The 26,763-nt window shown below is 41.1% G+C and overlaps 2 protein-coding genes across 2 annotated transcripts in view; both read left to right on the top strand.

Moving 5' to 3' along the window:
• The window catches only part of KCNQ5 (potassium voltage-gated channel, KQT-like subfamily, member 5), a 283,665-nt gene extending 263,327 nt beyond the window's left edge, over positions 1-20,338 (top strand). Inside the window, exons 11-14 of the mRNA XM_010565781.1 lie at positions 9,924-10,032; positions 17,815-17,946; positions 18,813-18,939; positions 19,340-20,338. Coding sequence (XP_010564083.1) covers positions 9,924-10,032; positions 17,815-17,946; positions 18,813-18,939; positions 19,340-20,266 — 1,295 coding nt within the window. The 3' untranslated portion in view covers positions 20,267-20,338. The remainder of the gene's footprint in view (positions 1-9,923; positions 10,033-17,814; positions 17,947-18,812; positions 18,940-19,339) is intronic.
• Positions 20,339-26,695: 6,357 nt separating this feature from the next.
• The window catches only part of DDX43 (DEAD (Asp-Glu-Ala-Asp) box polypeptide 43), a 20,202-nt gene continuing 20,134 nt past the window's right edge, over positions 26,696-26,763 (top strand). The window contains exon 1 of the mRNA XM_010565825.1: positions 26,696-26,758. Within this exon, the coding sequence (XP_010564127.1) occupies positions 26,696-26,758 (63 nt within the window). The remainder of the gene's footprint in view (positions 26,759-26,763) is intronic.

Here is a 26,763-nt window from a genome sequence, read left to right as displayed (position 1 = left end):
TGCGTTACCAATTTCATAGTTTGATATGCTTGCTGCATTTGACAGCTCAGTGAAAAAGATCTAGAGATGATGTATTTAGTTTAGAACATCTTGCATTTTTCACTGGATGAAAATACAGTATTTTCAGCATTTTATTAATACCTCTTGGTTGTCAGGTTCTCCAGTTTCCTCCTTGAGGTATTCTCCAGCCAAAGGATTAATTATTTTGGTGGGCTGATCTTCAAGCCAAACTAGAAGCCACCACTTTCTGGATGAAAGTCTGGACACAAAACAATACCCTTGAACAGCCGGTCCTTCTGGTGATTCTTACATCTCTGCAGCATGTTTGGGAGGAGAAGAAATTACACTTGCAATAGACCTTTTGGCCAGTGACAACAGAGTTTTGAGTACGCAGTCCAGTGTCAAAACTTTATATCAGTGATCTAATGAAAAAAAAAAAAATTCTCACTGTGAACTTCCCCTTCCGAAAGACAAGACACTCAGATATTTGCTTGATTTTTCTTTTTACCATATGGGATTGGGGTTGTAAATGATCTTCCATTAGCACAGGCAGAGGAGGAACTACCTCGCCGTGAAGGTGAGGTGCACTGAACTCTGTAACAATAAAGCAAAGAAGCAAATATGTAAGTAGAGGGTTCAGAAAGGAAGAGAAATTATTAGCGTACAAGGATGATCTAAGGCAGATAGGTAGTCAACGCAGCGACTTTGCAGGGCTGACTGAGTTCTGATAAAGGACGTGCTTGGAATCTAGGCCAAAACCATCAGAAAGAGACTGCTGGAAAAACTAAACATTAGCAATTAGAAACTGGCCTGTAAAGGGAGGTTTCTAATCCAGACAGGAGCTTATGGAGGCAGCTGAGAGGCGAACAGGATTGAAAATGTAGTAGCCTTCCTCTTAGGCTACCCAGTAACGAAAGCTTACTAACACTCCCCCACTGCATATTAAAACCACAGAAGGAGAGTTTCTTGGCAGCAAGCAAAGCACTTAAGCTGGCCACAGGTATCTTCCAAAAGGATTTTGGCATAGCAGCCTTAGAACAGTCTGACCAAAACTATTGCACGAATGGCCTTATTTATGGGTAGCAACAGTCCTCTGAAATGGTCCATAAACCATTTATTGCCATTGCCAAAGTGGGCCTGGCAACAGCAGTAATTATTTCAGCTACATACATGGCATTTGCAAGTGGAAGCCAAACCTGAGAGAGCTTTGATGGCTGGAGAGGTCTTTGGTGGCGCGGCAGCAGATGCTCTCTCGAGCATTTAACAACAGCGCAGGGGAGGGAAATTGAAAACCGAGACTCACATAATCTGATTTTAAATACATGTCCAGTCTCTGGTGACGTGCGGCTCACGACTGGCAGAACTCTTGTTGAAGGAGACCCTGCACAAGTTAACGAAGGTGCCGGGGTGCTGTGTTTCCAGTCCTTGTTATCAGTCTACAAGGAAATGTCAGGACCAAGCAGATCAAAGGGAGATCTTCACCAATCAAGAATGGTGAAGCTTTACAAAGCACACGCTTGATACAAGCATCCTTGTGTAGGGTCGTGCAAGGGCATCTGAAGGGATGCCACGTCACACAGGCGATGGTGCTGCCTGCCCTGGGAGCCCCGCGCAGCCCCCCCACGCCTGTACACGAAAAAGCCAGGAGCCACCTCTGGCCCCAGGGTCCCCTCACGCTCTACGGCTTGTGTCCCCACTCCACAAACAGGGAAAACACGGCCAACGTGGGGGCTGGCCCCCGGCCCACGAGAATACCCGCTGGCAGGGGCCAAGCCGGCGCCAGAGTCTGTGCAAGTGATGAAATAGTGTAGGTGACCTCGTGCCGTTGGTTAAGGCGCTGCGCCCGTGCCTCGCTGTATGCAGCGTAGATCCAGCCGCAGAGACTCATCTCAAAAAAATCTCTCCTTCGCAGACACCGGTGTTCCTGCCCTGGTTTTTTTCTGCTTCCCTCGTTTTCCGAGGAACAGAAGCTTTTCTGCTTAAATCATGCTCCAGTCTTGCACCACCACTGCTGAAGTAATGAACTGATATTGAGTTGTGGATGCAGTTCTCAGGGAGGGACCAAAATGCCCTGTTATACTTGTTTTCTACCATCCCATGCTTCTAAGCCTCTGCACAAGTTACTCTGCCTTTACGGTAACCTAGAGACATGGTGTGGCTTTTGAATAAAACATCAAAAGCCTTCAGCACAGATATTACAAACATATTTCATTTGATTAATTAAAAGGAACTCTCTAAGGAAATACTTGATTTCTTGCACCATCCCTGAACATTATACGCTCACACGACCTCTAGCCTTTCATTCCCTACAGAGTACTTGCACAGAATCCTCAGGGTAGAGTATATTACAAGAGCCATGGAAAGAATGCAATTGTGCATTTCAGCCCCCATGTCCTCAGTTACTACCACGTAATTTATGGCCTGCAAAAATGACAGGTTTTCCTTTCAGTAGCACAAACATCTTGACCTTGTATAAGGTTCACTTGATGTGGCAAAGGTCCTTCGTTTGGTTGCTTTTACATTTCAGTTAGCTTAAATTTGTCGATTGAAAAGGAACCTGCATGATGTCAAAACAAAGCTGCTTAATTTGCATAAACCCCATATGATGGGACTAAATGACATTTTATTAGCAATATACCAATTTGTGCTAGGCAGGAGATTTATTTTCTTGTGATTATTTAACTTGGTGAGAGAGCTGTCATTACCATTGTCACTGTAATTAATTAGGAATATCTGGCATTCTGATCTGAGCTCCGAGTCATTTTCTCCTTTTGTGTAAATAAGTACAGGCATTATTTTAGTTTATTCCAACCAAGGTCCTGGCCATATGAGTCCATAATTTAGTCTCTCTCTTTATGATATGACTCAAGGAACTTGCCGTGCACTGTTGCTCACTGGACCGAGCGCTTACTTGGTGGTCACAGGTGAATGATTAGCAAGCTCAGCTCCATGAGGGACAGCAACAGACCATCACACAGAATTCTGATCTGCACGGGTTTCCGATAACCTCATCTGCAGTGAAGAGTAAAGAACTGAGTTAAGAAGTCATTTTGAGAGGACGTTCATAAAACTTCCCAACCACCACGTAACCCACTTGCACCAAATCTGCAATATTTGAGGGATGGTTTCATTTTTACAAAATGTTGTTGGGGAAATCCTTCCTGGCTTTTTGAAATACAGGACTCTCCTGTGGCTACCTGAATCTAAAGCTGCCGTCCTCCTCTGTCCCTTTGCCCGCTGCTCCCACCTCCTTCAAACAACAGGATCTGGAAATCTCCCAGGGCGCAGGACCTGACGGAATATCAGACATCAGATCAACCGACATGTGCTACAACATCTTGCAGGGAGACAGTCAGTTTGGTGCGACATTTAGCTCATTAGTCCACAGTTCTAGGTCTTATCATCTATATCTGCAATTTCTTTTACAGTTTTAACTTCTTGTATGCGATGTATATAAAATAACAGAGATGTGTATCTAAAAACACACTAAAATCATACGTTTAGAGTCACCTAGCATTTTTATTTCTTACTCTTCTCACATGGCCATCGAAACTTGCTGGCTAATGTGCCACTATTTATAATAAGATCAGCCATTTTAACTGCACAATTATTGTGCGTATAATGAATTGGTTTTGGAAAGTCTCCTGGTCCTCCATATCATCACTCAAAATGAAAGGGACTCCTTTTTACTTAAGTAGTGGGAGCTGTTCCATGAAATCTTGCCAGTGCAGAAAATTTTTGAGAAGTTAAATAATAACTAGAGATAATTGACAGTTGTTAGAAGGGAATGCTAGAATTTTAGATATTTGGAGCTTGCCTGCATTATATGATAACTGATACAAACTAGGTTTCCAACCTTAAAAAAATTGCACTTACAAAGAAAGGAGACTACATAATTGTACCCAGAATATGTAGAAAACTTTCCACCAATCCTATCTTCCATTTTGGCCAAAACTGAGCTTTTTTAGAAATGCTTTCGCATATAAAATGTTGTTAGGGATATTCTTTATGCTATTCTGCTTCATACTGCACTGCCGCTACCGAATTCCAGTTCTGATGTCCTCTTCTCTTCCCCATCTGGAAAGTTTTGCCTTTTTCAGGAGAAAGACAAGGGAGAAGGGAAGGGGCTATGCATACAGGACCACTGCATTCCTCATAGGTACTGCCTGCGGGGTAGAGGCTCAGGTGGGACACAAGGGAAAGGAGCTCCTACAGAGCAGAATTCGTGCAGAATTGCTCCTCCTTCCAGGAAGCACCAACTTCCTTCCTTTCGGGAGAAATTGCTTTCCAGCATGGAAACGGCAAGCATTTCATAAAAGCCCCCTGTAAACAATGTTTTCAAATGTTGTCATCCTTGTTCCCTCTTTCTTAATTTTGCCACTTGAATACTGTTGTGTACTACCAGGCATTTTTGTGTCCTTTTCTAGACAAATATTAAGCATCTATCATGAAGAGCACGTCATGGAAGTTTTCTTGTCCTGCCTCTTTCCTTCTTTCATGATTAGAAGAAAGCCTTTTTTTTTTTCCAAGGGAACAAGGAAATAAATGCATGATTCACTCCCTTGGGCCTCCTTTTTCTGGCCTCTGCTCTGGAAAGCATATAAACATGGGCTGTTGCCTTTCCCTCTTTGGGGGAGCTTTGGGCGTTCTTATCATTAAGTGTGTGATTAAGTTCCATCCCAATTAGTGTTGCTTTTTTCAGTTGATTTCTCCTATGGAGCTTAGCACGATTTATGTGAACTCTTTACTGAAAGCGAGTCAGCTTGTTGATGTTTTAAAGCAAAGGAAAATTTGAAACAAAATCACTTCTAGGGGTAGTGAAGGAAATTTGTATTCATGGTTCAGCAGACAGGAAAATAATGAGAACAGGTGAGAAGCTTCATGAAATAAAGTTAAACAAAGGCACTAGGCTGAGACACATTTTATTTTGATAAAGGGAGATTGCATGAATTGTATGAACATAAACCATGAAGATATTTGTACTTAGAATAATTTTTGAGGGGAAAACAGTAACTGAGATTTTGCGAAACATTCTGTGCATTATGGCATTTGTGGAAATACTATAAAATACGTACTGGTTATCTCCATTTTCTAGAGAACATAGGCTAAACCCCTAACTCCTCACAGCGAATGCTCAGGGTGAAGAAAGGCAGTGTAAAGTTGAATGCAATGCGCCTACCTTGTAGGCATCCTAGACATTACCTAGGGCAGCATAACAAGGGCTCTCCGTTGCTTGCAAAAGGGCCCAAAAGAAGAGAATAATGAGAGTATTAGGCTGCCAACATTGCTTCTTGAACAAGAGGGGTCATCTGAGCTCAGTAGCCATCTAAGAGTAAGGCAGTTTGGAGTCTTAACGCCAAAGCAGCTGCAGCAGACCTATGTATCGGCACCTCCCACAGGGACGATCTGTCCTCCAAAAGCTTTGAATTTATGTCTAACTTTACTTGCCCAGAAGTTAGGTGCGCTGAATTCTCTGCTCGTCTTCTTTCTGGCCACTCACGTGGAAAATGAGTTTGGAGAGGAGCGCATCACGCTGGGGTGCCCTGCGGCTCCGCGCTCCAGCGGGGCTGCCGAAGGGGGTGGAGGAGAGGGTCTGGAGCAGCATTTGGGATTGCTTGGACTTCAGTTCCCAAGCTGAACTCTGGATTTTGAATGACAGTTATAATCTACACGTGTGAAAATTAGGCCACCATCCATTTTTCACCTTGAGTCATGCGTTACAATGAAAATTAATCAGACTTTTTTTCCAAATCAGTGCTTTTTTTACCAAGTTGACACAACACTGTGCTGTAACACGAATAACTGAGAGTCATATGCAAACTATCAACTTCAGGCACCTATTTAGGTTTTGCCATTTCTAAAAGTTGGGTACTCAGCCTCAGCAGAATGATTTACGTCACCCACATGAAGAGCCCTAACTACCTCCTACGCAGTCAGACTAAGATCTGAGTGCTTCCGAAGGCTTCCAAAAAAAGAGTCAAAGGTTCTGTGTTGGGATCATCATACCAATCACTAGGTTAGGAGCACTTCCACAGGAGTCTTAATGGTGTCGGCACATGCAGTTATTCATGCTGGATTGTTGCTGCTAGCATATGGCAGTTCCCAGAAAACAAATGAAAGACCACAAAATACTTTCAGTTCTGTTAAACAGGCACATCGTTACTTGAATGTTACTGACATTGAAAGCATGGAGCTATGAGGGTGATCAGAGCAGTGTCACAGTTTTCCTGACGCCAAAGCACGTTATTAAATGACAGAAAACACTTCTAAGAAAGGACACATGATATTTACAGAAATAATAAATCATGCCTCATTTGTAAATTTTGCACAAAGCCATATGAAATGCAGATAGAAACTCGTAAATTTTTTGTTGGTGACACATAATGCTTCAGAACAGTGTAATTTTTCACCCGTTCATTTGGGGTGATCATGAGTGACTGGAGTTTGCATGAAGAATGCATAAATACTGTGACAAACAGGGAGCTATCAAGATGATTTTAATGACTTGTGCATGCCTCTCTTCTATTTCTTGGTAATTGCTGATTTGCTGTGTGATTAAATCAAAGACTGCTCTTCAGGAAGAAAGAGGAAGAAATTAAAAAGTGGCAAAGACAAGACTGCAGCCCAAAGTAAATAATGTCAAAGATTGTAAGACAATGGCGGATGCCTCATCAGTTGTGAAATAAACACTTTCCAGATTGACATTTAGGATCAAAACACATCCTGAATTGGAAAGATGGTGGTATTAGAGAAGGGGAATTGTGTCTGGATTGTCAGACTGGCTGACACCCCTTCTTAGGGAGACTGGCGGGGGTACGTCTAGAGCTGTATTCAGAGACGCTTTGGCCATCGTTGGGAGCGGATCCGTGCGCTGCCCAAGCGACAGCCTCCAACGACCCGTTTAGCTGGTGGTGGAGACTCCCGGAGAGGAAAGAGGACCAGCGCTAACCCTAGGAAGGGCTGGCAGAGCAGCCAGGTTTGTGAATGATGGGGGGAGATCTCGCTGGGAACAGGCAGCGGCTTGGAGTGAGGTTTGTCGGAGGCCGAAGCTTAGTGCCGTCTGGGAACTGGCAGGGATTTTAACGGCTGGAGCTGACGAAGCAGCCAAACTGACTCCAGCATAGCCCTGACCTCGAGGATGAACTCGAGAGCCACAGAAGTGAGACAAGTACATCTCACCTCGTAACCACGTCGTACACAACGTGAGCTTCCACTGGAAAAATTCATCAGAATGTGAACTTTGATTTCAGTGGTGTTTTAAGCCGGATTTTTTTTCCCAAATTGTTACTATGCATTTCCAAAACTTTTTCCCAAGTCTGCTCAGTATTCTAAAGAAACATGAATGTTTCCCATATGAATCAAACAAGGTTTATGGCTTTTCAGAAGTTTTATTGACATGTGGTACCGAGCGCCTGCCATAGTGAAGGAAATTCATGTCAGTGGGAATGCTAGAAAGAAAAAAAGAAGGTGATTTATTAGAAGCGCTATCTCTTCTTAAAGCTGGCTTAAATTTAAAAGAATTTGCCAGCGTCTGTCTAAAGATTTTGCTGATTTTTGTATTCACATGTGAACAACATGGAATCCTATAATTGCACCACACTGTTCTCAAAACCATTCTGCAAAGATGTACTGTGTTAAGGAAGCTCTTTTATTAATGACAGTGTACTTGGCAAAGGACCCAGGAACCGTATCAGTGAGAGAACTACTCAGAAACATGTTTATTCTAAACTTTCGAGTCTCCTGTTACACTGGGATTACATGGTTGTAGCTCTTGTGACCTTAGCAGAATTATTCCTAATTTATACTGGCATAACTGAGTAGATTCAAACCTCAGAAAGCCACTGGAAATACCAATAGCAAAAAAAGCTCTGGTTTTAGTATGGCACTTAGAAATGAGCTGGGAGATTTCAGCACTGGGAGAAGTAACTGGAGAGGCTGATCAGACATGACACCTGGAAAGTTAGTGTTGTGGACTACTTAGCACTTTCAGAGAGGGGTTTTTAGGTAGTGTATATATCTATCGAACTAATTACATCGTTTATCTTAGCTAATCACATTTCTGGGCAGGGATCCAAATGTTAGTTAGGCAGAATAGGTGGAGCGACATATATATTTTATCAATAAGATAAGCCGAGTCAGTAGCAAAGCTTGTGAAAGAGTGCGAGAAAAAAAACACTCTTGTCGTCATTGTAGGCATGACTTACAGTAAGAGCACGGAAGGGGAGATTTCAAAGTTCTGTATGAAAATTTCACTTTTACAATGTAAAACTGAATTTTTTTAAGCTTGCATTTGATTGTTTCATGTATACTTAAATATATAATTAACTTGGCTATAAACCATCTTTCTTTCTGCGTTAAGTTGATCTGTCAAAGATAAAATCTCCTGCTCTTCAAAGCTACAGGAGATATTCCCCATGAATGTACCAGCTCAGCAACAGTCAAAAAAGAAAACATATTCTTGGGGGTAATGAACTAGCCAGAGTCAACAAAATAAATTATTATGGGCAAATATTAAATCTGTGAAGACAACAATGCAGCAATACCAGTTCCTGCAGATGCAGCCTAGTACAATTCTGTTTATGCCAAGATAGCATTGCTATTAGATTTAAAGGGTACCATGAAATTTCCAGGCACTTCTGACTGACAAAGAATATCCTTCATCTTTATTTTACAGTCTTTCTGGAACAGGAACTTGCAAAAAATGTCCTGCAATCATTTGTGTCTGATTGTGCTTCAAATCTGCTTATAAGAGAAGCATGGTTTACTTGCAGAGTTTCTGGATGACTAAGCCTATGTTTTAAATAACAGCATGAATAACAGCAGGGAGATAGGACTGGGAAGAAATCTCCTCCATGACTGAGGGTTACTGAATCCCATCCTTTTTTCCCTATTTGATGTCAACGTTTCATTTTACACTCTCTTCCTCATGAAGCAGAGACGCTCACATGTTGAAATACACTGACCTTGGGTGAAATTCTTCACCTGGGCACTTGGACTTTGTGCAGTCGAAGAAAGATTGTTCGGGAGGAAAAAACACCTTCCCTCGAGTCTTTCTGCTGCCTTCGAGACATATATGACGTATGGGCATCCACTGACCCTGCCCTCCTTGCTCCGTTCCCATTCCAGCGCATTTTAAGTTTGTAAACCTTCTTGGTCATGCATCAGTCCCTGTTTTCTTTGTGTATTGAGGTACACTGGGCACTTCTGAGATTTCTAGCTAATTTTCAAATGGTAACTCTGCAGAGACGGTGTTAGGAAGGGGTAGAGAATCCATTTTTTTCAGGCAAATAAAAACAGTAACTTGGCTTAAGGCCCTGTTGCAAAGGAAGGCTGCAATATCTACATGACTCTGAGGTTTAAGGTGGCAAGTGATCTATGATGGGTATCATTCTCTATTCATGTCTGGTAAAAAGGTACTTCGTTTATTTTCACCTGTAATAAAGCGTCGGATCACTCCACAGCCTCCTTATTGAATGAAATGGATCTTCTCCTTTGTCTTCAGTGTCAGGTTGATCCATAGTGGTAAAAAAATAACGATTTAATGTAACTTCAGCATCTTTTGATTCTGCCGTTACATCTGTTAGCTCACCACTTTCCCTTAAGACAGAGAATGTGATAAAAACCAGTGAGACACCAGGAACAGACACACTGGTACTTAACTATTAATTTGTTTGAAAAATCACAGAGCTTTCTTCCTTTCTAACTTTCACTATGTTCAGTGGGGACTACCCAGGCCTTTTGTAACACAAGCATAGACACACACAAGTGCATCATATAGTTCGTAAACTGATGAAGCTCTGTCTTATTTGATTTTATTTTTATTTTAGTCCTTATTTTTCCAGAACAACTGTGCAGGTGGTTAGAAAACACTAAGGAAGAGATTTTTAAATGCTGCTTGTTTAGTCTGCTCTTGCATTTTGCAGCTGACACCAGTCTTGGAACAGATGATGTTTATGATGATAAAGGGTGCCAGTGTGATGTGTCAGTAGAAGATCTCACCCCTGCTCTTAAAACTGTCATCAGAGCAATCAGGTGAGTCAAAAATACTGAATGAATAAATATTTGAGATTTCTTTAACTAAGGTACTAATTAACTGCATGTCAATTAATAAAATGGTAATTAGTGGAACTTATTAGATGGCTATATTTGTTACCTAACTTACGTTAATATAGTTTATTTATGCTTCCTTTTCACCAGTATTTTAATTAAAAGTTAAAATATTTTATCTATTCTGTTATCAGCTTTTCAATGTCTAAAAATGCTACATGGTTTGACTCAGAAAAGAAAGAGAGTAATGAATGCTGGTTTCCACTAGATTTCCTGTAATCCAAAATACTGTCATCCAGTTTGATGTAGTTTTACTGAATGTGTATCACCTTGCCTGGAAAAATTATTTCCTTTAAAAGTTTAGGGGTTTATTGCGGTTCCATATTCCTGAAACTGTCTGTCATATGACTTTCATTGCAACTTTCTTCTGGTAACAGCAGAATAATTACATTCATTCAATTGTGCAAAGCCTTGCCTGCCACTATCCATTGAACTAAATATAACCCCAATAATTTAAAACTAATAGTCTCCTTATTTTCCGAGAAAGCAGAAAACTGCATTGAAACTTATAAAATTACCTGTATTGAAAGCTTAAACTTAGCATTCACCCTCCTGAGACCGTCATGGCTCTTCATCTTCCTGAATATTTTGAAGTGCAAATCCCAACAGGCAAAATCCCCGCCATAAAGCGTACAAGGAGAAGCAAGGAGAGCTCAGGCATCCCCTCTCTGCTGACAGCAAACCCGAGGTTATCGCTGGGGGTCACCCCGCTGGCTCTGCATCACGGTCACGGCAGTGCCCAGCACCCTTCCACAGGGGATTTCTGCAAAACCCCGTGGAAAGATGATGTTTTCCTGCAGGGAGACTCTCGCCTGAGTTTTCTCAGCACTATGGGAAGAAAGAACTCCAGCTCTTTATCAAATAATTTCATAGAGTGGTAACCTATGGGCTGCTTGTATTTCCTTCCCCTTTTTCCCCTGATTGCCGATGAAGACAGATAGCGAGTGAGGCTGTTTCTAACACTTTTCTACCAGCACAGACAGCGTGACAGATCACTTGCAGACATCTGTTCCAGCCATTTTTCCAACCTGCCTGGAAACGACCTCAAAGGACGTGTCAGATACCAGGTCCGCGTCCACAGCCACTGCAACTGGCAACTCAAATGTCACCGCTGAGAACCGCCTCTTGCCAGCGGTGTTTCAGCAGGTGACAGAAATCCTTCTACGCAGTGGACACCCACCTACAAGGCAGGCCTATTCCTTCAAATGGAAAATGCTCAAATTAGGAACAATCGCCATAGTCCATTGGCTCTGGTGCCAAAGATCCTTGCCTGTGATGTTGCATTTTAAACAGAGGTTGACCCTTGGCTCCAGATGCACCTTGCCACTGTACTGGCAAGCGATACCAACGGTCATCTCATTCTTAATACTGTCCAAATTCCTTAAGATCAACTTCACATTTTAATACTAAATTCACGGAGCTTGTTTTCAAAGGCGCCACTGGACTCTTCAATGCATCACCTGCATCTTTGCTTGGTTCTCTTGGTAATTGCCAGCTCAAATGGAAAGTAACCAAATGTGAAAGACATAGTTGGCAAACTTTCTCCACAGTGCCATCTGCAGGAATATTCTAATAAGAAAAGCAAAGATGAAACAGTTTGTTTCAGACATGCACTATTTAACTGATGAGAGTCAACTTTTTAGATTATCTCCAACTATTTCTCTGCACACTTGGCTTACCAAAACCCAACTCATTTCACCACTGAGGCTGAGAATAAGAATTCTGCATTCAATTCAATTCAATGCTATCAATTAGCCACGAATGTCTCTCATCTCGCCCTGCAAATGTTAGTGTTTCACTAGATTCCAAACGGCACATACATCTTGCTTCAGAAACATACCTTTGTTTGAGATCTTTAAAGCAGTAATATGCCATGATCTTCAGACTTCTGTTAAATGCTATACCTTAATCTCTCAAAATCAAGAGACTGATAATTCAGTTCATCAGGTAGCTGATACTTCTCTTTCTGATTATTCAGAGTATCTGTTACCTGACTACACTGGGATCTATGCAAACATCTGAAGAAGGATCTGAGACACTATATAGTAACTGTAGAATTTCAAGATGATAACATCTGCCTATATGGAAACTTTGTGCCTCATTTTGAAGTTTGTTTTCAGCAACGGCTTTGAATTGCAAAGGCAATAGGGGAGGGTGGAAGCTGTTTTTCCTCTCTCGCTGGTATACAGGAGCAGATGAAGATGGAAGATACTTGCATAGCTTCCTGAGATACTATGCAAAAGACCCCAAATATAAGCACACACAGTTGAATCCATTCTGGCTACATCACCTTGAAAAATTGCAATAAGGGAGAGTAATTATTTTTTCCTGCTTAGAGCAGGGTACAAACTGTTTTACAGTGATACAAATGGTCCTTTTGTTTAGGGAAAAAAATGAAATTAGCAAAATTAATGCATGCCTGTGGCTCTACAGAGGTAGGGCCTCTCTCAGCTTTGGAATCAGAAAGAAATGGTTTTTTTTTTTCTGTGAAAGGAGCCTAGACTCTGCTGGTTACTCTCAGGTTGTACAGCCTTGAAATAGCAAAAGACAAAAACTGGTTTATTTATCATCTTTCATTTTGGTAATTTCAAAGTGTACTGCTTCAGTTTTGACCTTGCTTACTTACATTTTTCCCAGGACTACTTTATTCTTCAAACCAACTTTTTAATTTTTAAGCAAACAAACCCCCAAACTTCCATTTTGAAATGGTCAAACCAGGAGATGGAGAGAACAGTCCTTTCCTGAAAAAGTTCTTATCATATTGGCCCTTTCCAGAAATAGGACTCCCAACCAGTCCTACGGAAGACCCACTGGGCAGACCTGTCCGGTAACGCGGCGAGCTGCCAGCCTCCTCTCAAAAGCCCCCCAGGCTGAGTCTTCCACCCCTCCTTACTACAAACTCTTTGTCAGGAAAGATCAACTGAGGCAGCAGGGAAAGTATGGAAAAGCCGCTCGATGCATTTGCACCGTGTCGGTACGCCGAGCCTTTGTGACAGCAGGTTTTGTAGCAGCGCTCAACCCGCCTTAGTCTTGTCGTGAACAAAAAGCCATTAATATCCTGCAGAGTTCCTGGAGACTAACAAAAAACATTGCATTTTCCAGCTCTGTTAGTTCACAATGATGAGTGTATATAAAAGAGACTAAAAAGAAGATGAGGATACCTTGTTTCCATATATTGCGATATCTCTGATCATTTTTCATAGCTAGAGGCACTAAATTCAGTAATACTCGCCACAATGGAAATGATGGAATTATTTTACTATTTATGGAATATAAAATTAGATTTGAGAAGCATAAATAAATATGCAGTAGGAAATAACTGCAATGGCAGGAAGATGAACTTGCTGACCTAAGAGGTCTTTTCTCTCTTTAACTCTAGTGATTGCATAGATATGTTTCCATTTGTTGTTATTAAGAAATAATAATAATAAATGTAGCTAAACGTAATGAAACTTGAGAATTCTTAAGCTGATAAGCCGTATGGTTGAATAGTCATACATATTTAATAGCCAAAGAAGGAAAATATAATTTACCGTTTATGTTCACTCTTTGAAATGTTTCTGCTACACCTATAAAATCTATTTTTAGCAGCCATTACGAGTTTGTTCAACGGCAGTGTTTCAGAATCCTCTATTTCTTTTAAATCCCAACACGTTGTATATTTTCTGCCCAGATGGTCTTCAGAGTCTAGGCAAGGCTCTTAGATGTGCCTCTGGCTACGACAACACTGTGCTTGGGAGAAAACAATGTCTCTGGCTCCTAGGGGATGGGTTAGTCCAGGTGCAGACCCGAGAGAGGAGGCAGTTTTGCCCCACTCACCCCATCTGTAGTGGAACTCTCTCTCAACCACCTTTGTCTGTTGGCCTCTCTATACTGGATCCTGATCTCTTCTGCACGTTGCAGTTTACTAGGAAGAAGGGTTAATTGGCAAGGTAAGGGGAGAGAGGCGGAGGAACCAGCACAACTAGATCTGTGGGCACCTGCTTTCCTGGTGTAGTAAGCGAGCAACCAACCTGTGGTCACCTCATCTAGCTACGGATAAAACAGCCTACCTGTCTTAATCTTCGAGGCAGTAACCACGTACAAGTTCACCTGAATCCCGATAGACTGAAGCCCCATTTCTTCCTGAGATAGTGACAAGACTGACAAGATACAGGTTTAAAAAAATAACAGGAGTACGACAGGGCTGCACAGAGGATTAGAGATGTTCTGACTCGGTGCCGGTCTCAGTAAAGTGCACTAATGACAAGCAGAATAGCTTTTAATGCTGGAAGGGGCAACACGAATGGAAATTAAAATGCAACAAATGCCAGGAAAGATATGCAACCTGCCCCTGTAATTCTAGATCGGTGCTGATCCTGCATTTGACAAGAGTTAAATGAAATGGATGCTGCTTTTGGCTGCTAGGGGTCAGTCAGACAAAAGTCAGTATTGGACCTGTAACTTTCTACAAATTACCAGGGCATGTAAAGATTAGTGGCACCTGTGGTTTAGATGTTAACTACAGAAAAAGCACTTTGATATATTGGCCTAATTCAACACAAAAGTCTTTTTTTCTGCTCTCCTCTGGATGCATCATTGAAATAGGCTGCTTTTTATGGCTAATTCTCACCTGAAAATTGTCGTGCTTGTGACTTGGGTAGGTTTACAACCGTGTATCGTCTATCACGTTAGATACCAGTTATAAAATAGCGCCTCGCTACACGGCATACAGCGATTTAAAAATACAAATGATGTTTTCAAAAGCCATGGGGACTACACGGTTTTGTTCTTTTGGGTTAATTCTTACTTTCAATTACTGCTGTTTGGTCAGGACTAGCAGCTCGGCATTGCCGGTGGCGACTCAGTTTCGTTTATGCTGAGTCTTGTTTGCCCCCCTGTGGTATAAATAGACAAGACAGACCGAGCTGTAGTTGTTTGCCCTATTCCTCCTGTTTGTGTTAAGGGCTGATGCCTGAAATGCTTGGGGCGTGAATAATTTTGCGCTCATTTTCCCTTTTTGGTACAGGTAAGTTACCCACCCGAACCGAACCCTTTGTTTTTATCCCACAGGAACACACCAGAACGGGAACTTTTTATTCTAGAAGCACGAATGAAGGAAGCTCAAAGGCTTTTTTTTGTTCACGATTTTTTAATATGCTCTATGTAGTTGTAATAATCTTCCAGGATGGGTGTTCAAGCCTATCAAGTTCAATTACATAGTTATTTCAAGATATAGAAAGCCAACTGAGTTTTTAAAATTGACAGTAAATAACTATGGAGAATCAATCAAATTTAATAACTGCAAAGCAGTTGCTAGGCTCCATGACTGAAAGAATTCAGGTTTTCTGTTTATTAATTAACTTGCAGGCTTTTAAAATGCCAGTCTTTTATAAACCTTCAGTTTTTTGCACAGTTTATGTAAAATGTTATATATTTGAAGCAAAAAGAAGTAAGCAATATAACCCTGCTGAAGTTAATTAAGATGGCATCACATGAGCTAATACCTAAACCAGAAATAGTACAGTTACACCTCACTGGTACCGCCGCGATGCTTTTGATCCTATGTTTGACTTCTGAACGTTATGAACAAACTGCCTTGATAAGCAAAAAACCCCTGTGATTAAGCTGCAAAGCAGTAATGAAGGCTTCTGTGCACACTGATTAAGCAGCTCCTATGGCTGTTAGTAAAAATTAGTCTTCTGTCTCTTCTCTTGTAAAATCACCCAGTTGTGGTAAACTCAGTTGTCTTCAATTACGCTATTAATCCTCTGGCTCTGCTTTTCTAACAGAGTTTCATATTTTTACTTCATCAAGAGCGTGAAGTAAAAAATTGTGGCCACCAAAACAGAGAGTATAATAACAAAAGAATGATACTTTCCTGTATGTCAGCTACCTCATTTATTCTTTGTAACCTGAATAAAGAACTAGATACCAGGAGATTGTCTGTGCTGTCAGACTATTGTGAACAGAACATCTTGGCATCATTTGACAGCTAAAAGAAAAAAAATTTTGCATCCCAGCTTCAGAGGCCTTCAGATTACAAAAGACGCCAAAAGCCATTAGTATGTAGAACTGGCTGACAATGGAAAAGAGGAAAGTGCATCATCTGACATGTTTAAAACTGCATGGAGATCGGTCCTGAACTGTCAAGGTGATGGACTACTCCTAAGAGGCCTTTTCCATTTTTAATTTCTATCATCAGAATCATAGTTCAAGCTCTCCACCTGTGACAAGCAATCTCATTTTTCGCTGGAAGTTACCAGAATGGGAAATATCAACAACCTAAGCACTGTGGGAAAAGGCTGATATTGTTTGGAAGAACATTTGTATGTATGATACAGAAATCAGTAGAGGATCACTATATGCTATTAATCTGACTCTACATACCTATGATCATAATGTCTGTCCTAACTATACAAAATAGGGTTTTCCTAAATTCTACTGAAACACTACTCATCTATTTTTATTACAGAGTGAGAGCCATGTTTTGGGTTTTATTATAATTCATTGTCTTACAGCTGCTAAATACATATCATAGTAAACACAGAGGAAATATATTAGCATGAAATATTGGCTTTTGGAATAGGATACCAATTTACTGTCTCTGCTTTTTTAATTGCAAGAGATAGGAAATATCAGCAGTTTGGCCCTAATGGGGATTCATAAGCTCTGTAACACAGACTGGAACAGCCAACACACCTGATCCCTCAGCTTCTCTCCCAGTTCTTGCACAGTTCTCTCTTCTGCAGTTCTCGTGTAAACCAAGGAGAACTGCAGGTTTTGCCAGCTGACCTGGAAAATCGGCTCACTGTCATTTACTTTCCAAATTTGTCATTTCTATTATTTAAAATCTGCAATTTAATATCAAGCTTTTCACTCTAAGAAGAGCTACTCAGTGGACATCACATATTCACATAAGCATCGCAGAAACTTGTGCAAGTCTCACATAAAGAACATATGCCATTCATCAATTTTGGCTATTTACTGTTATCTGATACTTATTATTCTGCAGTAGAATTCAAGGGAAAAGATCACCGATGCTAATTAAACAATAATTCCCATAGATTTCAATATGGAACAAACATGAAAACTTCTCTTTAGTCTGCAAAGTTTGATCTTAAGTCAGGAAAATAAATTAAAAACAAATACTTAGGCCTGTATGTTAATTAAAAATAAAAATGAATGAAAAATTAATTATGTGCATAAATTTAAATTTTTTACAAAATGGAAAGCAAAGAACTTAAAATGAGCACCAGAAAAAAAATACTATTATTTATGGTTGTGTAATCGATTTGTTATAGAAATCTTTCCTCTAATGGAGACAGAAGTAGCTTAAGCACAAATGTAGCTTATAGGATACCCCACTCAAGTCAGTGGGACTAACCCCAGGTTTAAGTTAAGCATGTACTTCAGTACCTTTCATATCAGGCACCTAGCATAAAAAAGCCAAATAGGTGTATAATGATAAGTTAAACTTGCTCTGCACTCTAAAATAGTGTTACCTGATCTTGTTTAAATAACAATTCAAAGGGATAGCTACAACGCATTTGTACTTACACATTTGTACTTCTAAAAACAATTGTGTAAACAGAAAAGTTTACTTGCACAAGCTGTATTGAAAATACCTTCCATTTAAAAATTAGCTGTCAGCTTTTTGTCAGTGGAATACATCATGTTGTTTCACAACTGTTGAAGATTAATCTGTGAAATGCTTTTTCCCCACAGAATTATGAAATTTCATGTTGCAAAGAGAAAGTTTAAGGAAACACTTCGTCCATATGATGTCAAAGATGTCATTGAACAGTATTCAGCGGGTCATCTAGACATGTTATGCAGGATTAAGAGTCTTCAGTCACGGTAAGGAAAGAATAATTTCTGCTCTGCATAAGCATCTTATGTTATGTCATTCACTGCATAATGAATATTGGTAACGTTTAACATTTCTGTGGTATATTTGGGTACAAATTCTCATCCGTGCTTCAGCCCAGCCTCTCTTTCTGCGAACACAGCTCAGCCAGAAATTACATTGTGGGTAAAAGCACAAAAAAACAGGTATCTAAAATGTTGCCAGAAAATGGAAGTCTGAACAATAGTAAAGGTAATCCTTTATCTGTAAAGCCCATTCATAAACAAGGAATTTAGTCAGGAGGTTGCCAAAAGGATGAAGCCGACATTGAGAACTGCCTTTCTCCCATCCCAGACTTTCTCTTTTCACATAAAAGAAATTGGGAACTACTGGTAATGTAGTATTTCTGTAGTTTTTATGTTCTAGATTCTCAACAATAATAATTAAAAACAAAACCAAAACCACAACATTGCGTCATGGCTGAGATTCCTCCTTCAAACTGACAGCTTTCCCAGGGCTCGATGCTGCTGTTAGGATGGGAGAGCTGGGGGTGGCACTGGTATGTCTGCTCCTCCACAACATCAGCCTGCTGCAGAGGCCAACTCGTCTCTTCCCCTCTCAGCAAGTCTAGCCCCGGCTCTCCCAGATGATGGCTAAGTTCTTGGCCCTGGTTAGTGCCAGCAGAAGAGAAAAGCCATCCCAAATGCTTAAAAATCATGGGGTTTTTTTCTCCTTAATTAATAAAATTAAGTTTGTCTTCTTTCTCAAGTGCTTTGCTGAAGTACTGTGATTTTAATTTTTAATGTATTGGTAGAGCGAACGCTGCCATATCATCACCGTTTTCAGGAATCACAGCAGCTTTTGATTTCTCTTACAGCGTTGACCAAATTCTTGGGAAAGGACAAATCACAGCAGATAAAAGAAGTAGAGAAAAGAATCCTGCAGAGAATGAGACAACCGATGACCTCAGTATGTTAGGGCGTGTAGTCAAAGTGGAAAAACAGGTAGAGTGATTATCTGTGTCGCTTTGTCTTGCTCTATTGCTCATGCCTTTTGTGTATTTTATTGCCAGTTTCAAAGGCTGAACAGGTAAAATATTTTTTTCTAATATCTGCTTCATTTACATGTTGAAATAAAATTGGTATTAATCGTATTACCTTATCAGTCTTCCATGTACAGAAAAGTAAGTAAGGAAAACTCGCAGGTTACTAATTTTTTTTCCCTTTTATTAGCTTACCTCTGAAAAATTTACACCTCTTTTGACATTATTTTTCAAGGGTCAATAGCGTATACCAAGCTCCTTCCATTTTTCTCTTCAGCAGTCACATTTGTCCTTTGCTTGGGTTCCAAATGTTTTAAATTAGTAGTTGGCATTAATGTTAACCTTCTCCTCTCCTCCTGTAGGTACAATCCATTGAGTCAAAACTGGACTGTCTATTAGATATTTATCAACAAGTTTTGCGAAAAGGATCTGCATCCGCGCTCACTTTGGCTTCATTTCAAATGCCAGCTTTTGAGTGTGAGCAGACTTCTGATTATCAGAGTCCATCAGACAGCAAAGATTTGTCTAATTCTGCACAAGTTAGTGGATGTGTATCCAGATCAGCTAGTGCCAATCTGCCTCGTGGCCTACAGCTTATACTGACACCAAATGAATTTAGCACTCAGGCTTACTATGCTTTTAGTCCAGCTATGCATAGTCAAGCAACGCAAGTGCCAAACGACGGACCTGCAGCAAACCAAATAAACCAGGCAACTAAGCCAGCAACTCCAACAACATTACAAATACCACCTTTCTCATCAATGAAGCATATCAATAGGCCTGAGCCCGTTCATATTATTCCTGTAACCACACAGGAAAATATTTCCGACGTCACCGCTTGCCTTGTTGCATCAAAGGATAAAGGACAAGTTGCACAGCCCAGTGCGACGAAGGATCTCACATGGAGAAAAAGTCTGGATACAGAAGGGGAACCTTTGCTCTCAGTTAAACCTGTGGTGCAAATGGATTTAGGTAAATCTTTATCTGTACAAAACCTTATACAATCAACAGAAGAACTGAATGTACAGATGGCTGGCAGTGACTCCAGTGGTTCCAGAGGTAGCCAAGACGTATACTCCAAATGGAGGGAGTCAAAATTATTTATAACTGATGAAGAGTTGGAGACAGAGGCAGGAACAGAGACTACTGAAGCCATCTCGCGCCCATTAGTGGAAACAACTCTCTCTGCTGACTCTCTAAGGACTGGAATATCAAGATCATCTCAAAGCATCTGCAAGCCAGGGGATGGTACAGAAGCACTCAATCTGCTCCATGTCAAACTTAAATAACAGCTTGTGGGCTTTCTTCATTGGCTGGGTCATCCCTCTAGTCATACATATCATAGCATGAACTGTTTTGAAAGCCTTTTTAATAAGAGGAAATCACAAAAATCAGGATGAATCTGCAAAGCAGTTGAATGAGCCCATATCTCCTAGTTGCATGAAAATGCATGTTTAAGTGATGGCTAACATTCAAATTTACACCTACAGTACAGCAGCCTTTCATGTAGTACAGTAGGTTTAAATAACGAGTTGCCTACAAAGCTAATGCTGCAGGATGTATCAAAAAGCAAAAATTTGAGCATTTAGACCTAGTGCCGTTTCTACAGGGCAGAAGTAAAAATCGTAAGGTTTTAAAGCACTTTGCTTCTGAACTAATTAAATATATATATATATAATGTCCTGATTTAGATGATAGTTTATGTTTACAACAAAAAAATTATCTACAGCTGCTAGCAAGGTACCAAGGAAACCAGTAATATGGGATTAGAAATGGCCACCAGTTGCAAGATACACACATTAGCTCATCAGTAATCAGTTATTTTTAACTCTGAAAAACAGTATGTTAATATCCATCCGATTTTTGGTGATTTAGTGCTGTGGCAAAAGTACCTGACACACCACTATCATGTTGTTCTTTATAACAAGAACATTATTTTGTTACAAAGAGTTTGTATTTTAAGGAATGGGGCTGGCCTCAGAAGTGGATAACCTGGGTGACTGCACTAAAAATTCAGAGGAATCTCTCCTTCTTCCAGACACATTGAGGAGCTGTCTTGTGAATCTGAAACATTTTGGCAGTAGTAGGTGACAGAAGCAAGGAGGCGCTGCCTTTATTGTAGAAGCAATATTTCCTTCTGTGGAAATTCTTGCAATTTTCCTTGCAGTCCCAACCTGATACCGTGACAGCACTTCATAAGTCTGGGAAAGGAGGGAAAATGAGGAACTGAAATACAGAGTAAAACTAAAGAGGACAGGACAGGGAAGAGAGAAAGACAACACAATCAATGAAGAAAAAAAAAAAGAATATGGATTTAGATGGGCAGGAAGGGAAATTATCCCAGAAAATAAAACAAGGAAGGTAAAGAGGCAAAAAGATAATTTTTTTTTTTTTTAAATCCAGCCTGTCAGTCACAGATATTGAGTGCTATTTCCAAAAAAAGCCACGTAGGCAATCAAAAATGGAAATAGAAGTAGGGAAGACCACCTTAACTGAAAAAAGCCCTGAAGGCAAGGGGTTTTTTGGTTGGTTGGTTTTGTTTGTTTGCTTTTTAAATAAAAAGGGAGGGGGACAGAGGGGAAAGTGGTTACACTCTTATAGCTCAACACTGTGTCCCAACTGCAGTCATTTCTTGTGAACTTTCCAAGAAAGGACCTTCAGCCTCCTTCCTCCCAATACCCGAGTTTTCAATTTCAAAGCCTCCATCAGACCAAGCATTCCTGCTTGATACATCCTCTTTTTTCCTTACCCTGACCTACACTTCACTTCTGCTGAGATGCAGGAGCAGCGTTAGAGCCTACCTGCACATCCCCAGCAAAGGCTTTGCCGCTGGGAGAACCCTTGCGGAGCCTAAACAGGTTTTCGCTCTTCCCAGCTGAATGAGGTTTCTGTGCGTCGTCTCCCCTCCCGATTTACACCCCACCTGCACCACTGGCTTGTAGACAACCCGACTTGGGCTCAGCTTCCCTCTAGCACCAGGAACGCCGAATGTACAGGGGTGCCCGTGCCAGCTCACTCAGGGCAGTGTTTTCTCAAGGCCCAGACATACCTGCTGGGAACTTACCATGTACATCAAAAACATCACTCCAGTCTTAACCATGGCTAAATGCTGTAGATTGTATTGTGAAGGACTTGATCTGTTTACTATGAAACCATTGTAATTTCTGCTTCCATATTTCCTTTACCGAAGTATTCCTGGATGTTACATGACAACCTTATTATGTGAAAGTACATGCAAACTGTAGAGTGTATATATTGTGTCGTTATACGGGGTCCACGGATGGTACACTGTGTTCCATGGCTTACGCCGGAGCAAACTTCAGCTGTTAAATCCTGAAAGACGCCTTGAAGCACAATTTCCTCACCACTGATTTGCCATATCATTTACCACATTCAGCCTTTCCTGCTTTTATGTGCTGTCTGATCATACTAAAGCCTGATTACAACAGTAATTTTGTGAGGATAAATAGGGGTTTTTCCACATCTCAGTTCATTTAACCATTAACTTATTTGAATGTCTGCAGTTTATCCAGACAGATCTGTAAGTTTAAAGTACTATCCAAAATTTAACAACTTACAAGGTTTTTTTAGCCTTCTCTTTCTTTTTCCTAACGGTTTATGGTGCCTTTCTTGCCTTTCATACGAAGCCTCCTGCTGCCCTAAGCATAAACCTGCATTTGGGTTCAGTTAAGGAGCAAGAGATGGGGCACATGGCAACTGTGTGTCAGTAACGAAACTCCCTTCCCTTCCTTGACGAGATCGCAAAATCAAGGCATCGTGTATTGGACACCACTCTTCCACCTTTATCTGCATGAGTGGATGGTTGCACCCCCATTGAGCCTGGAAGGAGTCAATGGGAGAACTGAGCATTGGCCCTGCCTGTACCGATTCCGCACAGAAACGGGGCCTTGGGTTTTGCTGATGATTTATCTCACGGAAACTTGGTATTTTTGCCTTAAATGACATGCTTGAGTCCTTCTAATTTTAAGTTAATTTATTTAATACAATTTTGTGCACAAAAGAATGAGTTCTATAAATTATGTATGAAAATGTTAATGTCTTTACAAAGTCCTAATAAATCCAGAAGATCGTATCTTTTCAAATTATGGTTTAAAATCCTAATTTTTTTCTTTTATGCTCACCATTATTATTTTTGTAGCTGCAAGTCTTATCATATAGGAATTTTTTAACATAATATTGATAGAAAATAGAAAGAGTAGTGAATATATGAAATTCTGGAGAGGAAGAATTGTTTGTTTGGATTTTTATAGGCTTTGCTCATATTTCCTCATGAGGAGTTTCCCGTTTCTACGCTCTCTCGTTAAAAGACAGTGTCATGACTGACAGTCATTCATTGGTTTCACAAAAGAAGGATCTGTCTGGCTTTTCAAGTCTTGTCCTGAGCTGCTTATTAAAGCCCAGCTCATGACGGCTAATAAGAATTGTTCATGAGTTGGGACAAAGGACAATTTTTTTTCTGATTTACAATCCGCTTGAGGATTGTTGAAGAGAGAATTTGAACTTAAGTAAGAGCTTCAGGAATTAAGGCCTATCCAAATAACTGTTTTCTGATCAGCATGTTTCTTGTACCTGATTGAAGAGAGAACTGAAAAGAATAGTTTTGATTATTATTATTTGTTTAAAAATTTGTATTTGCTCCTGGCTTATAGGATCTATACTTTTTATTTAAATATGGTGTTTTAGCCTAGGGTTCAAGATTGCAAAGATCATACACTTTTATTCACAGTGCCCATGGTTGTTCCATATGTTTTTGAGATAATCCTACTTAGAGTGACTGCTCTCATTATAGTATGGTGATGAGTAATTCACCGGCTCTTCTGTGATAAGTCAAATCATACTGAATTGCTGATGTATAGTAGAACATCTGATGTACAGTAGTATTTCTGGATTGGGACCTGCAATCCTTACTCAAGCAAAAATTCTATGGAATTCATTCATTCTATGGAATTCAAGAATTTTTCTTGAATCGGGAGCTCAGATTCAAATCCTTATTTTGTTGGGCATCTGTTTAAAGTGAAAATGGTAATATTCCAGTTATTTCCTGAGGAAACTAATACTTAGCTGAATTTACCCATGTCACATTGACTATATAAAAAATAACGCACAAAGTACTGATGTAAAAAAGGAAGAAGAGAAGGGACATTTTTAAAAAGCACAGAGAAAAGGAGAATAATCAGAAAAGAGGAGTAAGCAGGAAAAGAAAATATAACAGCAAAGGAACGAAAAAAAAGGGTTTAAACACCTGAGGCTAAATTCATCCTTGGATGGCTTCACTGACTTCAATGAATTCACTGCCCAAGCGGGTGAAGTTCAGCCTCCATTGGGATAATCAGGCTCAGTTCCACTGACCTTAAAGGAACTGAACTCACCTATACCAGGAATGAACTTGCCTCTCTGGGCCAACTTTTATCCTGACTCATATGTCATCCAATCCTTTTGGATTCATTAGGTTTGAATGAAATACAGGTCAGAAAAGAATTTGCCCCAGATATTTCTGCTTCACATTTTTTTTCAAGTGTGTTAATCGACTTAATTCAAATGGATTACAACATCACACAAAGTGCTGTCACTGTCTAAAAAGGTTAATTGGTTTTTGAAATAAGAATTGTCCCCTGCAGCGTCAGTGGAAGCATGTAACATTTCCCTGTTCATTCATCTGGATGCAGATGTGGCCATTCATTCAGCTGCGGCCACATATAGGACAAGTCCAGACATATCCAATATCATCTGCTATTGGAAGCATTTTTGACTTCTTCGAAAGATAAAAAAGACAGTTTTGTAACAGGCTTAGAAAGCACGAAGGCAGCTTCCACTGACACTGCAACGACATTAGCCAGTACATTACAATGTTGATTGTAACTTCTTGACAAAGTTGAATCCATATTGTTGTTAATAAAAATGATTTGAAAAGTACCATGCTTACTGGGTTTTTTTCCTTACATAAAAGATTGTATGGAGTGAGCACATATCAGGCAAGGAAAATATTTAAACTTGCTCATTGTTTTCCTTTTGAAGTTTTGTCATTTTTTATTAAGTGGACGAAAACACCACAAAGGAAGCTTACTAGAATAAAATGTGCACAAACCAGTCAGATACCTTCAGTTCCTGGTAATTGTTTACAGCAGAGTTTACTTAAACTTCAGATGTTCAGCACCTCTATGAAAATGAGTTTGGAAGTTATTATTACCTTCCCTGTCAGATAAACAGTAATTGATTCAGAATCGGCAATCAGGGGCCTGTGCAAGGAGCAGGATTCCTCAGGGAAGGCTCATCCCCTACCTCAGTTTAACTTGAGGCCTAGGTGAAGCCCTTTCCTCTGCACTGAATCATGGAAGTCGCTCTAGAATGCTACCGCACCAAACACACAGCCTTCTTTCCCCTTCTTTCCTTCGCTCTTCCTGCAGTCCTGCTGAAGACAAACTTTAGTATTTGAGTGTAAAGCATTAAATACAGAGAGCCTGTTCTTCTGGTGAAGTCACTGCCCCTGTGGAGGCTTCAAAATCAGAGCAAGATATTTCCATGTACAAGCTACCCCCTGCCCCTCTGGTGAATGTAATCTTAGATACCGAAATTTAAAGATGCAGTCTCCAGAAAGGCAGATTTTCCACGTCAGCCATTTGTACCCACAGGCTATGTGAACACTGCCACGCTCTGCCTAAGAATACACACAGGAGAGGGAAAAAGGCAAGCACGTATGCACGCTCTTCTTGTGTGAAGCCGGGCAGCCTTGCTTCACGTGCACGTAGAGATAGCAGGGAAGGGTCAGAAGAGAACGGCGTGACGTTTTTCCTGCAGACTTACCCTAAAGGTCACCACAGCCAGGCACAGGTGGCCATGTGCAACCATGGAGACACGTACGTTCACGTTCACCGTTCAGCTCTGTACAACAGGAGTACACGACCGTGCCTAAAAGGGGAAATTTAAACCCTCCTTTAGCAGATTTTCAGTGTAATTGAAGGGGGGAGGGGGAGGTGTTAGCTTTTTCTTGTTTTGGGTTTTGGTGTTTTTTTTTCACGGTGAGGGTGACCAAGCACTGGTACAGGTTTCCCAGGGAGGTTGTGGAGTCTCCATCCTTGGAGATACTCAAAAGCCGCCCGGACACGGACCTGGGCAACTGGCTCTTGGTGTCCCTGCTTGAGCCCGGGGGGGCGGACACAAGATGGCCTCCGGAGGTGCCTTCAGCCTCAGCTGTTCTGCGACTCGGTTTCCAATTTTGTATCAGCCTTAGTACATTCGGTCACACTAAAATCTTCATTAAAGTACCATTAAAGCTTAATTTGAGGTTAAATATTATGACTTCCCTAAGAAGTTCGGACTGAGATGTACCCGTGTGCCACAAGCCTTGACACCTAGCCAAGTTACTCCTCACTCCCCAGCCTCCCCTGAGGCTGCCTGCCTCTCTCCCCTACAGTCTTCGGGGGCTTCCCACACGTTCAGGACCGAGTTCGTGCCCCTCCCGTCCTAAACCACCGCCTCCTCCTCGGCGGAGCCCACCCAGGGCTGCCCCGAGGCGGGCGAAGGAAACGGGAGGGAGATGGCGGCAGGACCTGGGACCCAGCGGCCCTCAGCGGCCCTCAGCGGGAGCCAGCCAATCACTGCTCAGGGAGCGGCCCGCTTTGGCCAATCAGCGCACTCCCTAGCCAAAGGCGGGCTGAGGCCCGCCACATGGGCCGCGGAGCCCAAGGCGGGGAGCCGCCATGTCTGACTGGGACACGAGCAGCGACGAGGATGCCGGCGGGCCGGGCTGGCCGCCCTCTTCTGCGGG

This window comes from Haliaeetus leucocephalus, unplaced genomic scaffold (genome assembly GCF_000737465.1).
Source record: "Haliaeetus leucocephalus isolate CR32 unplaced genomic scaffold, Haliaeetus_leucocephalus-4.0 Scaffold195, whole genome shotgun sequence".
Taxonomy (NCBI): domain Eukaryota; kingdom Metazoa; phylum Chordata; class Aves; order Accipitriformes; family Accipitridae; genus Haliaeetus; species Haliaeetus leucocephalus.
Note: the sequence above shows the minus strand (reverse complement) of the source record. Positions and strands in the feature narration are given on the sequence as shown.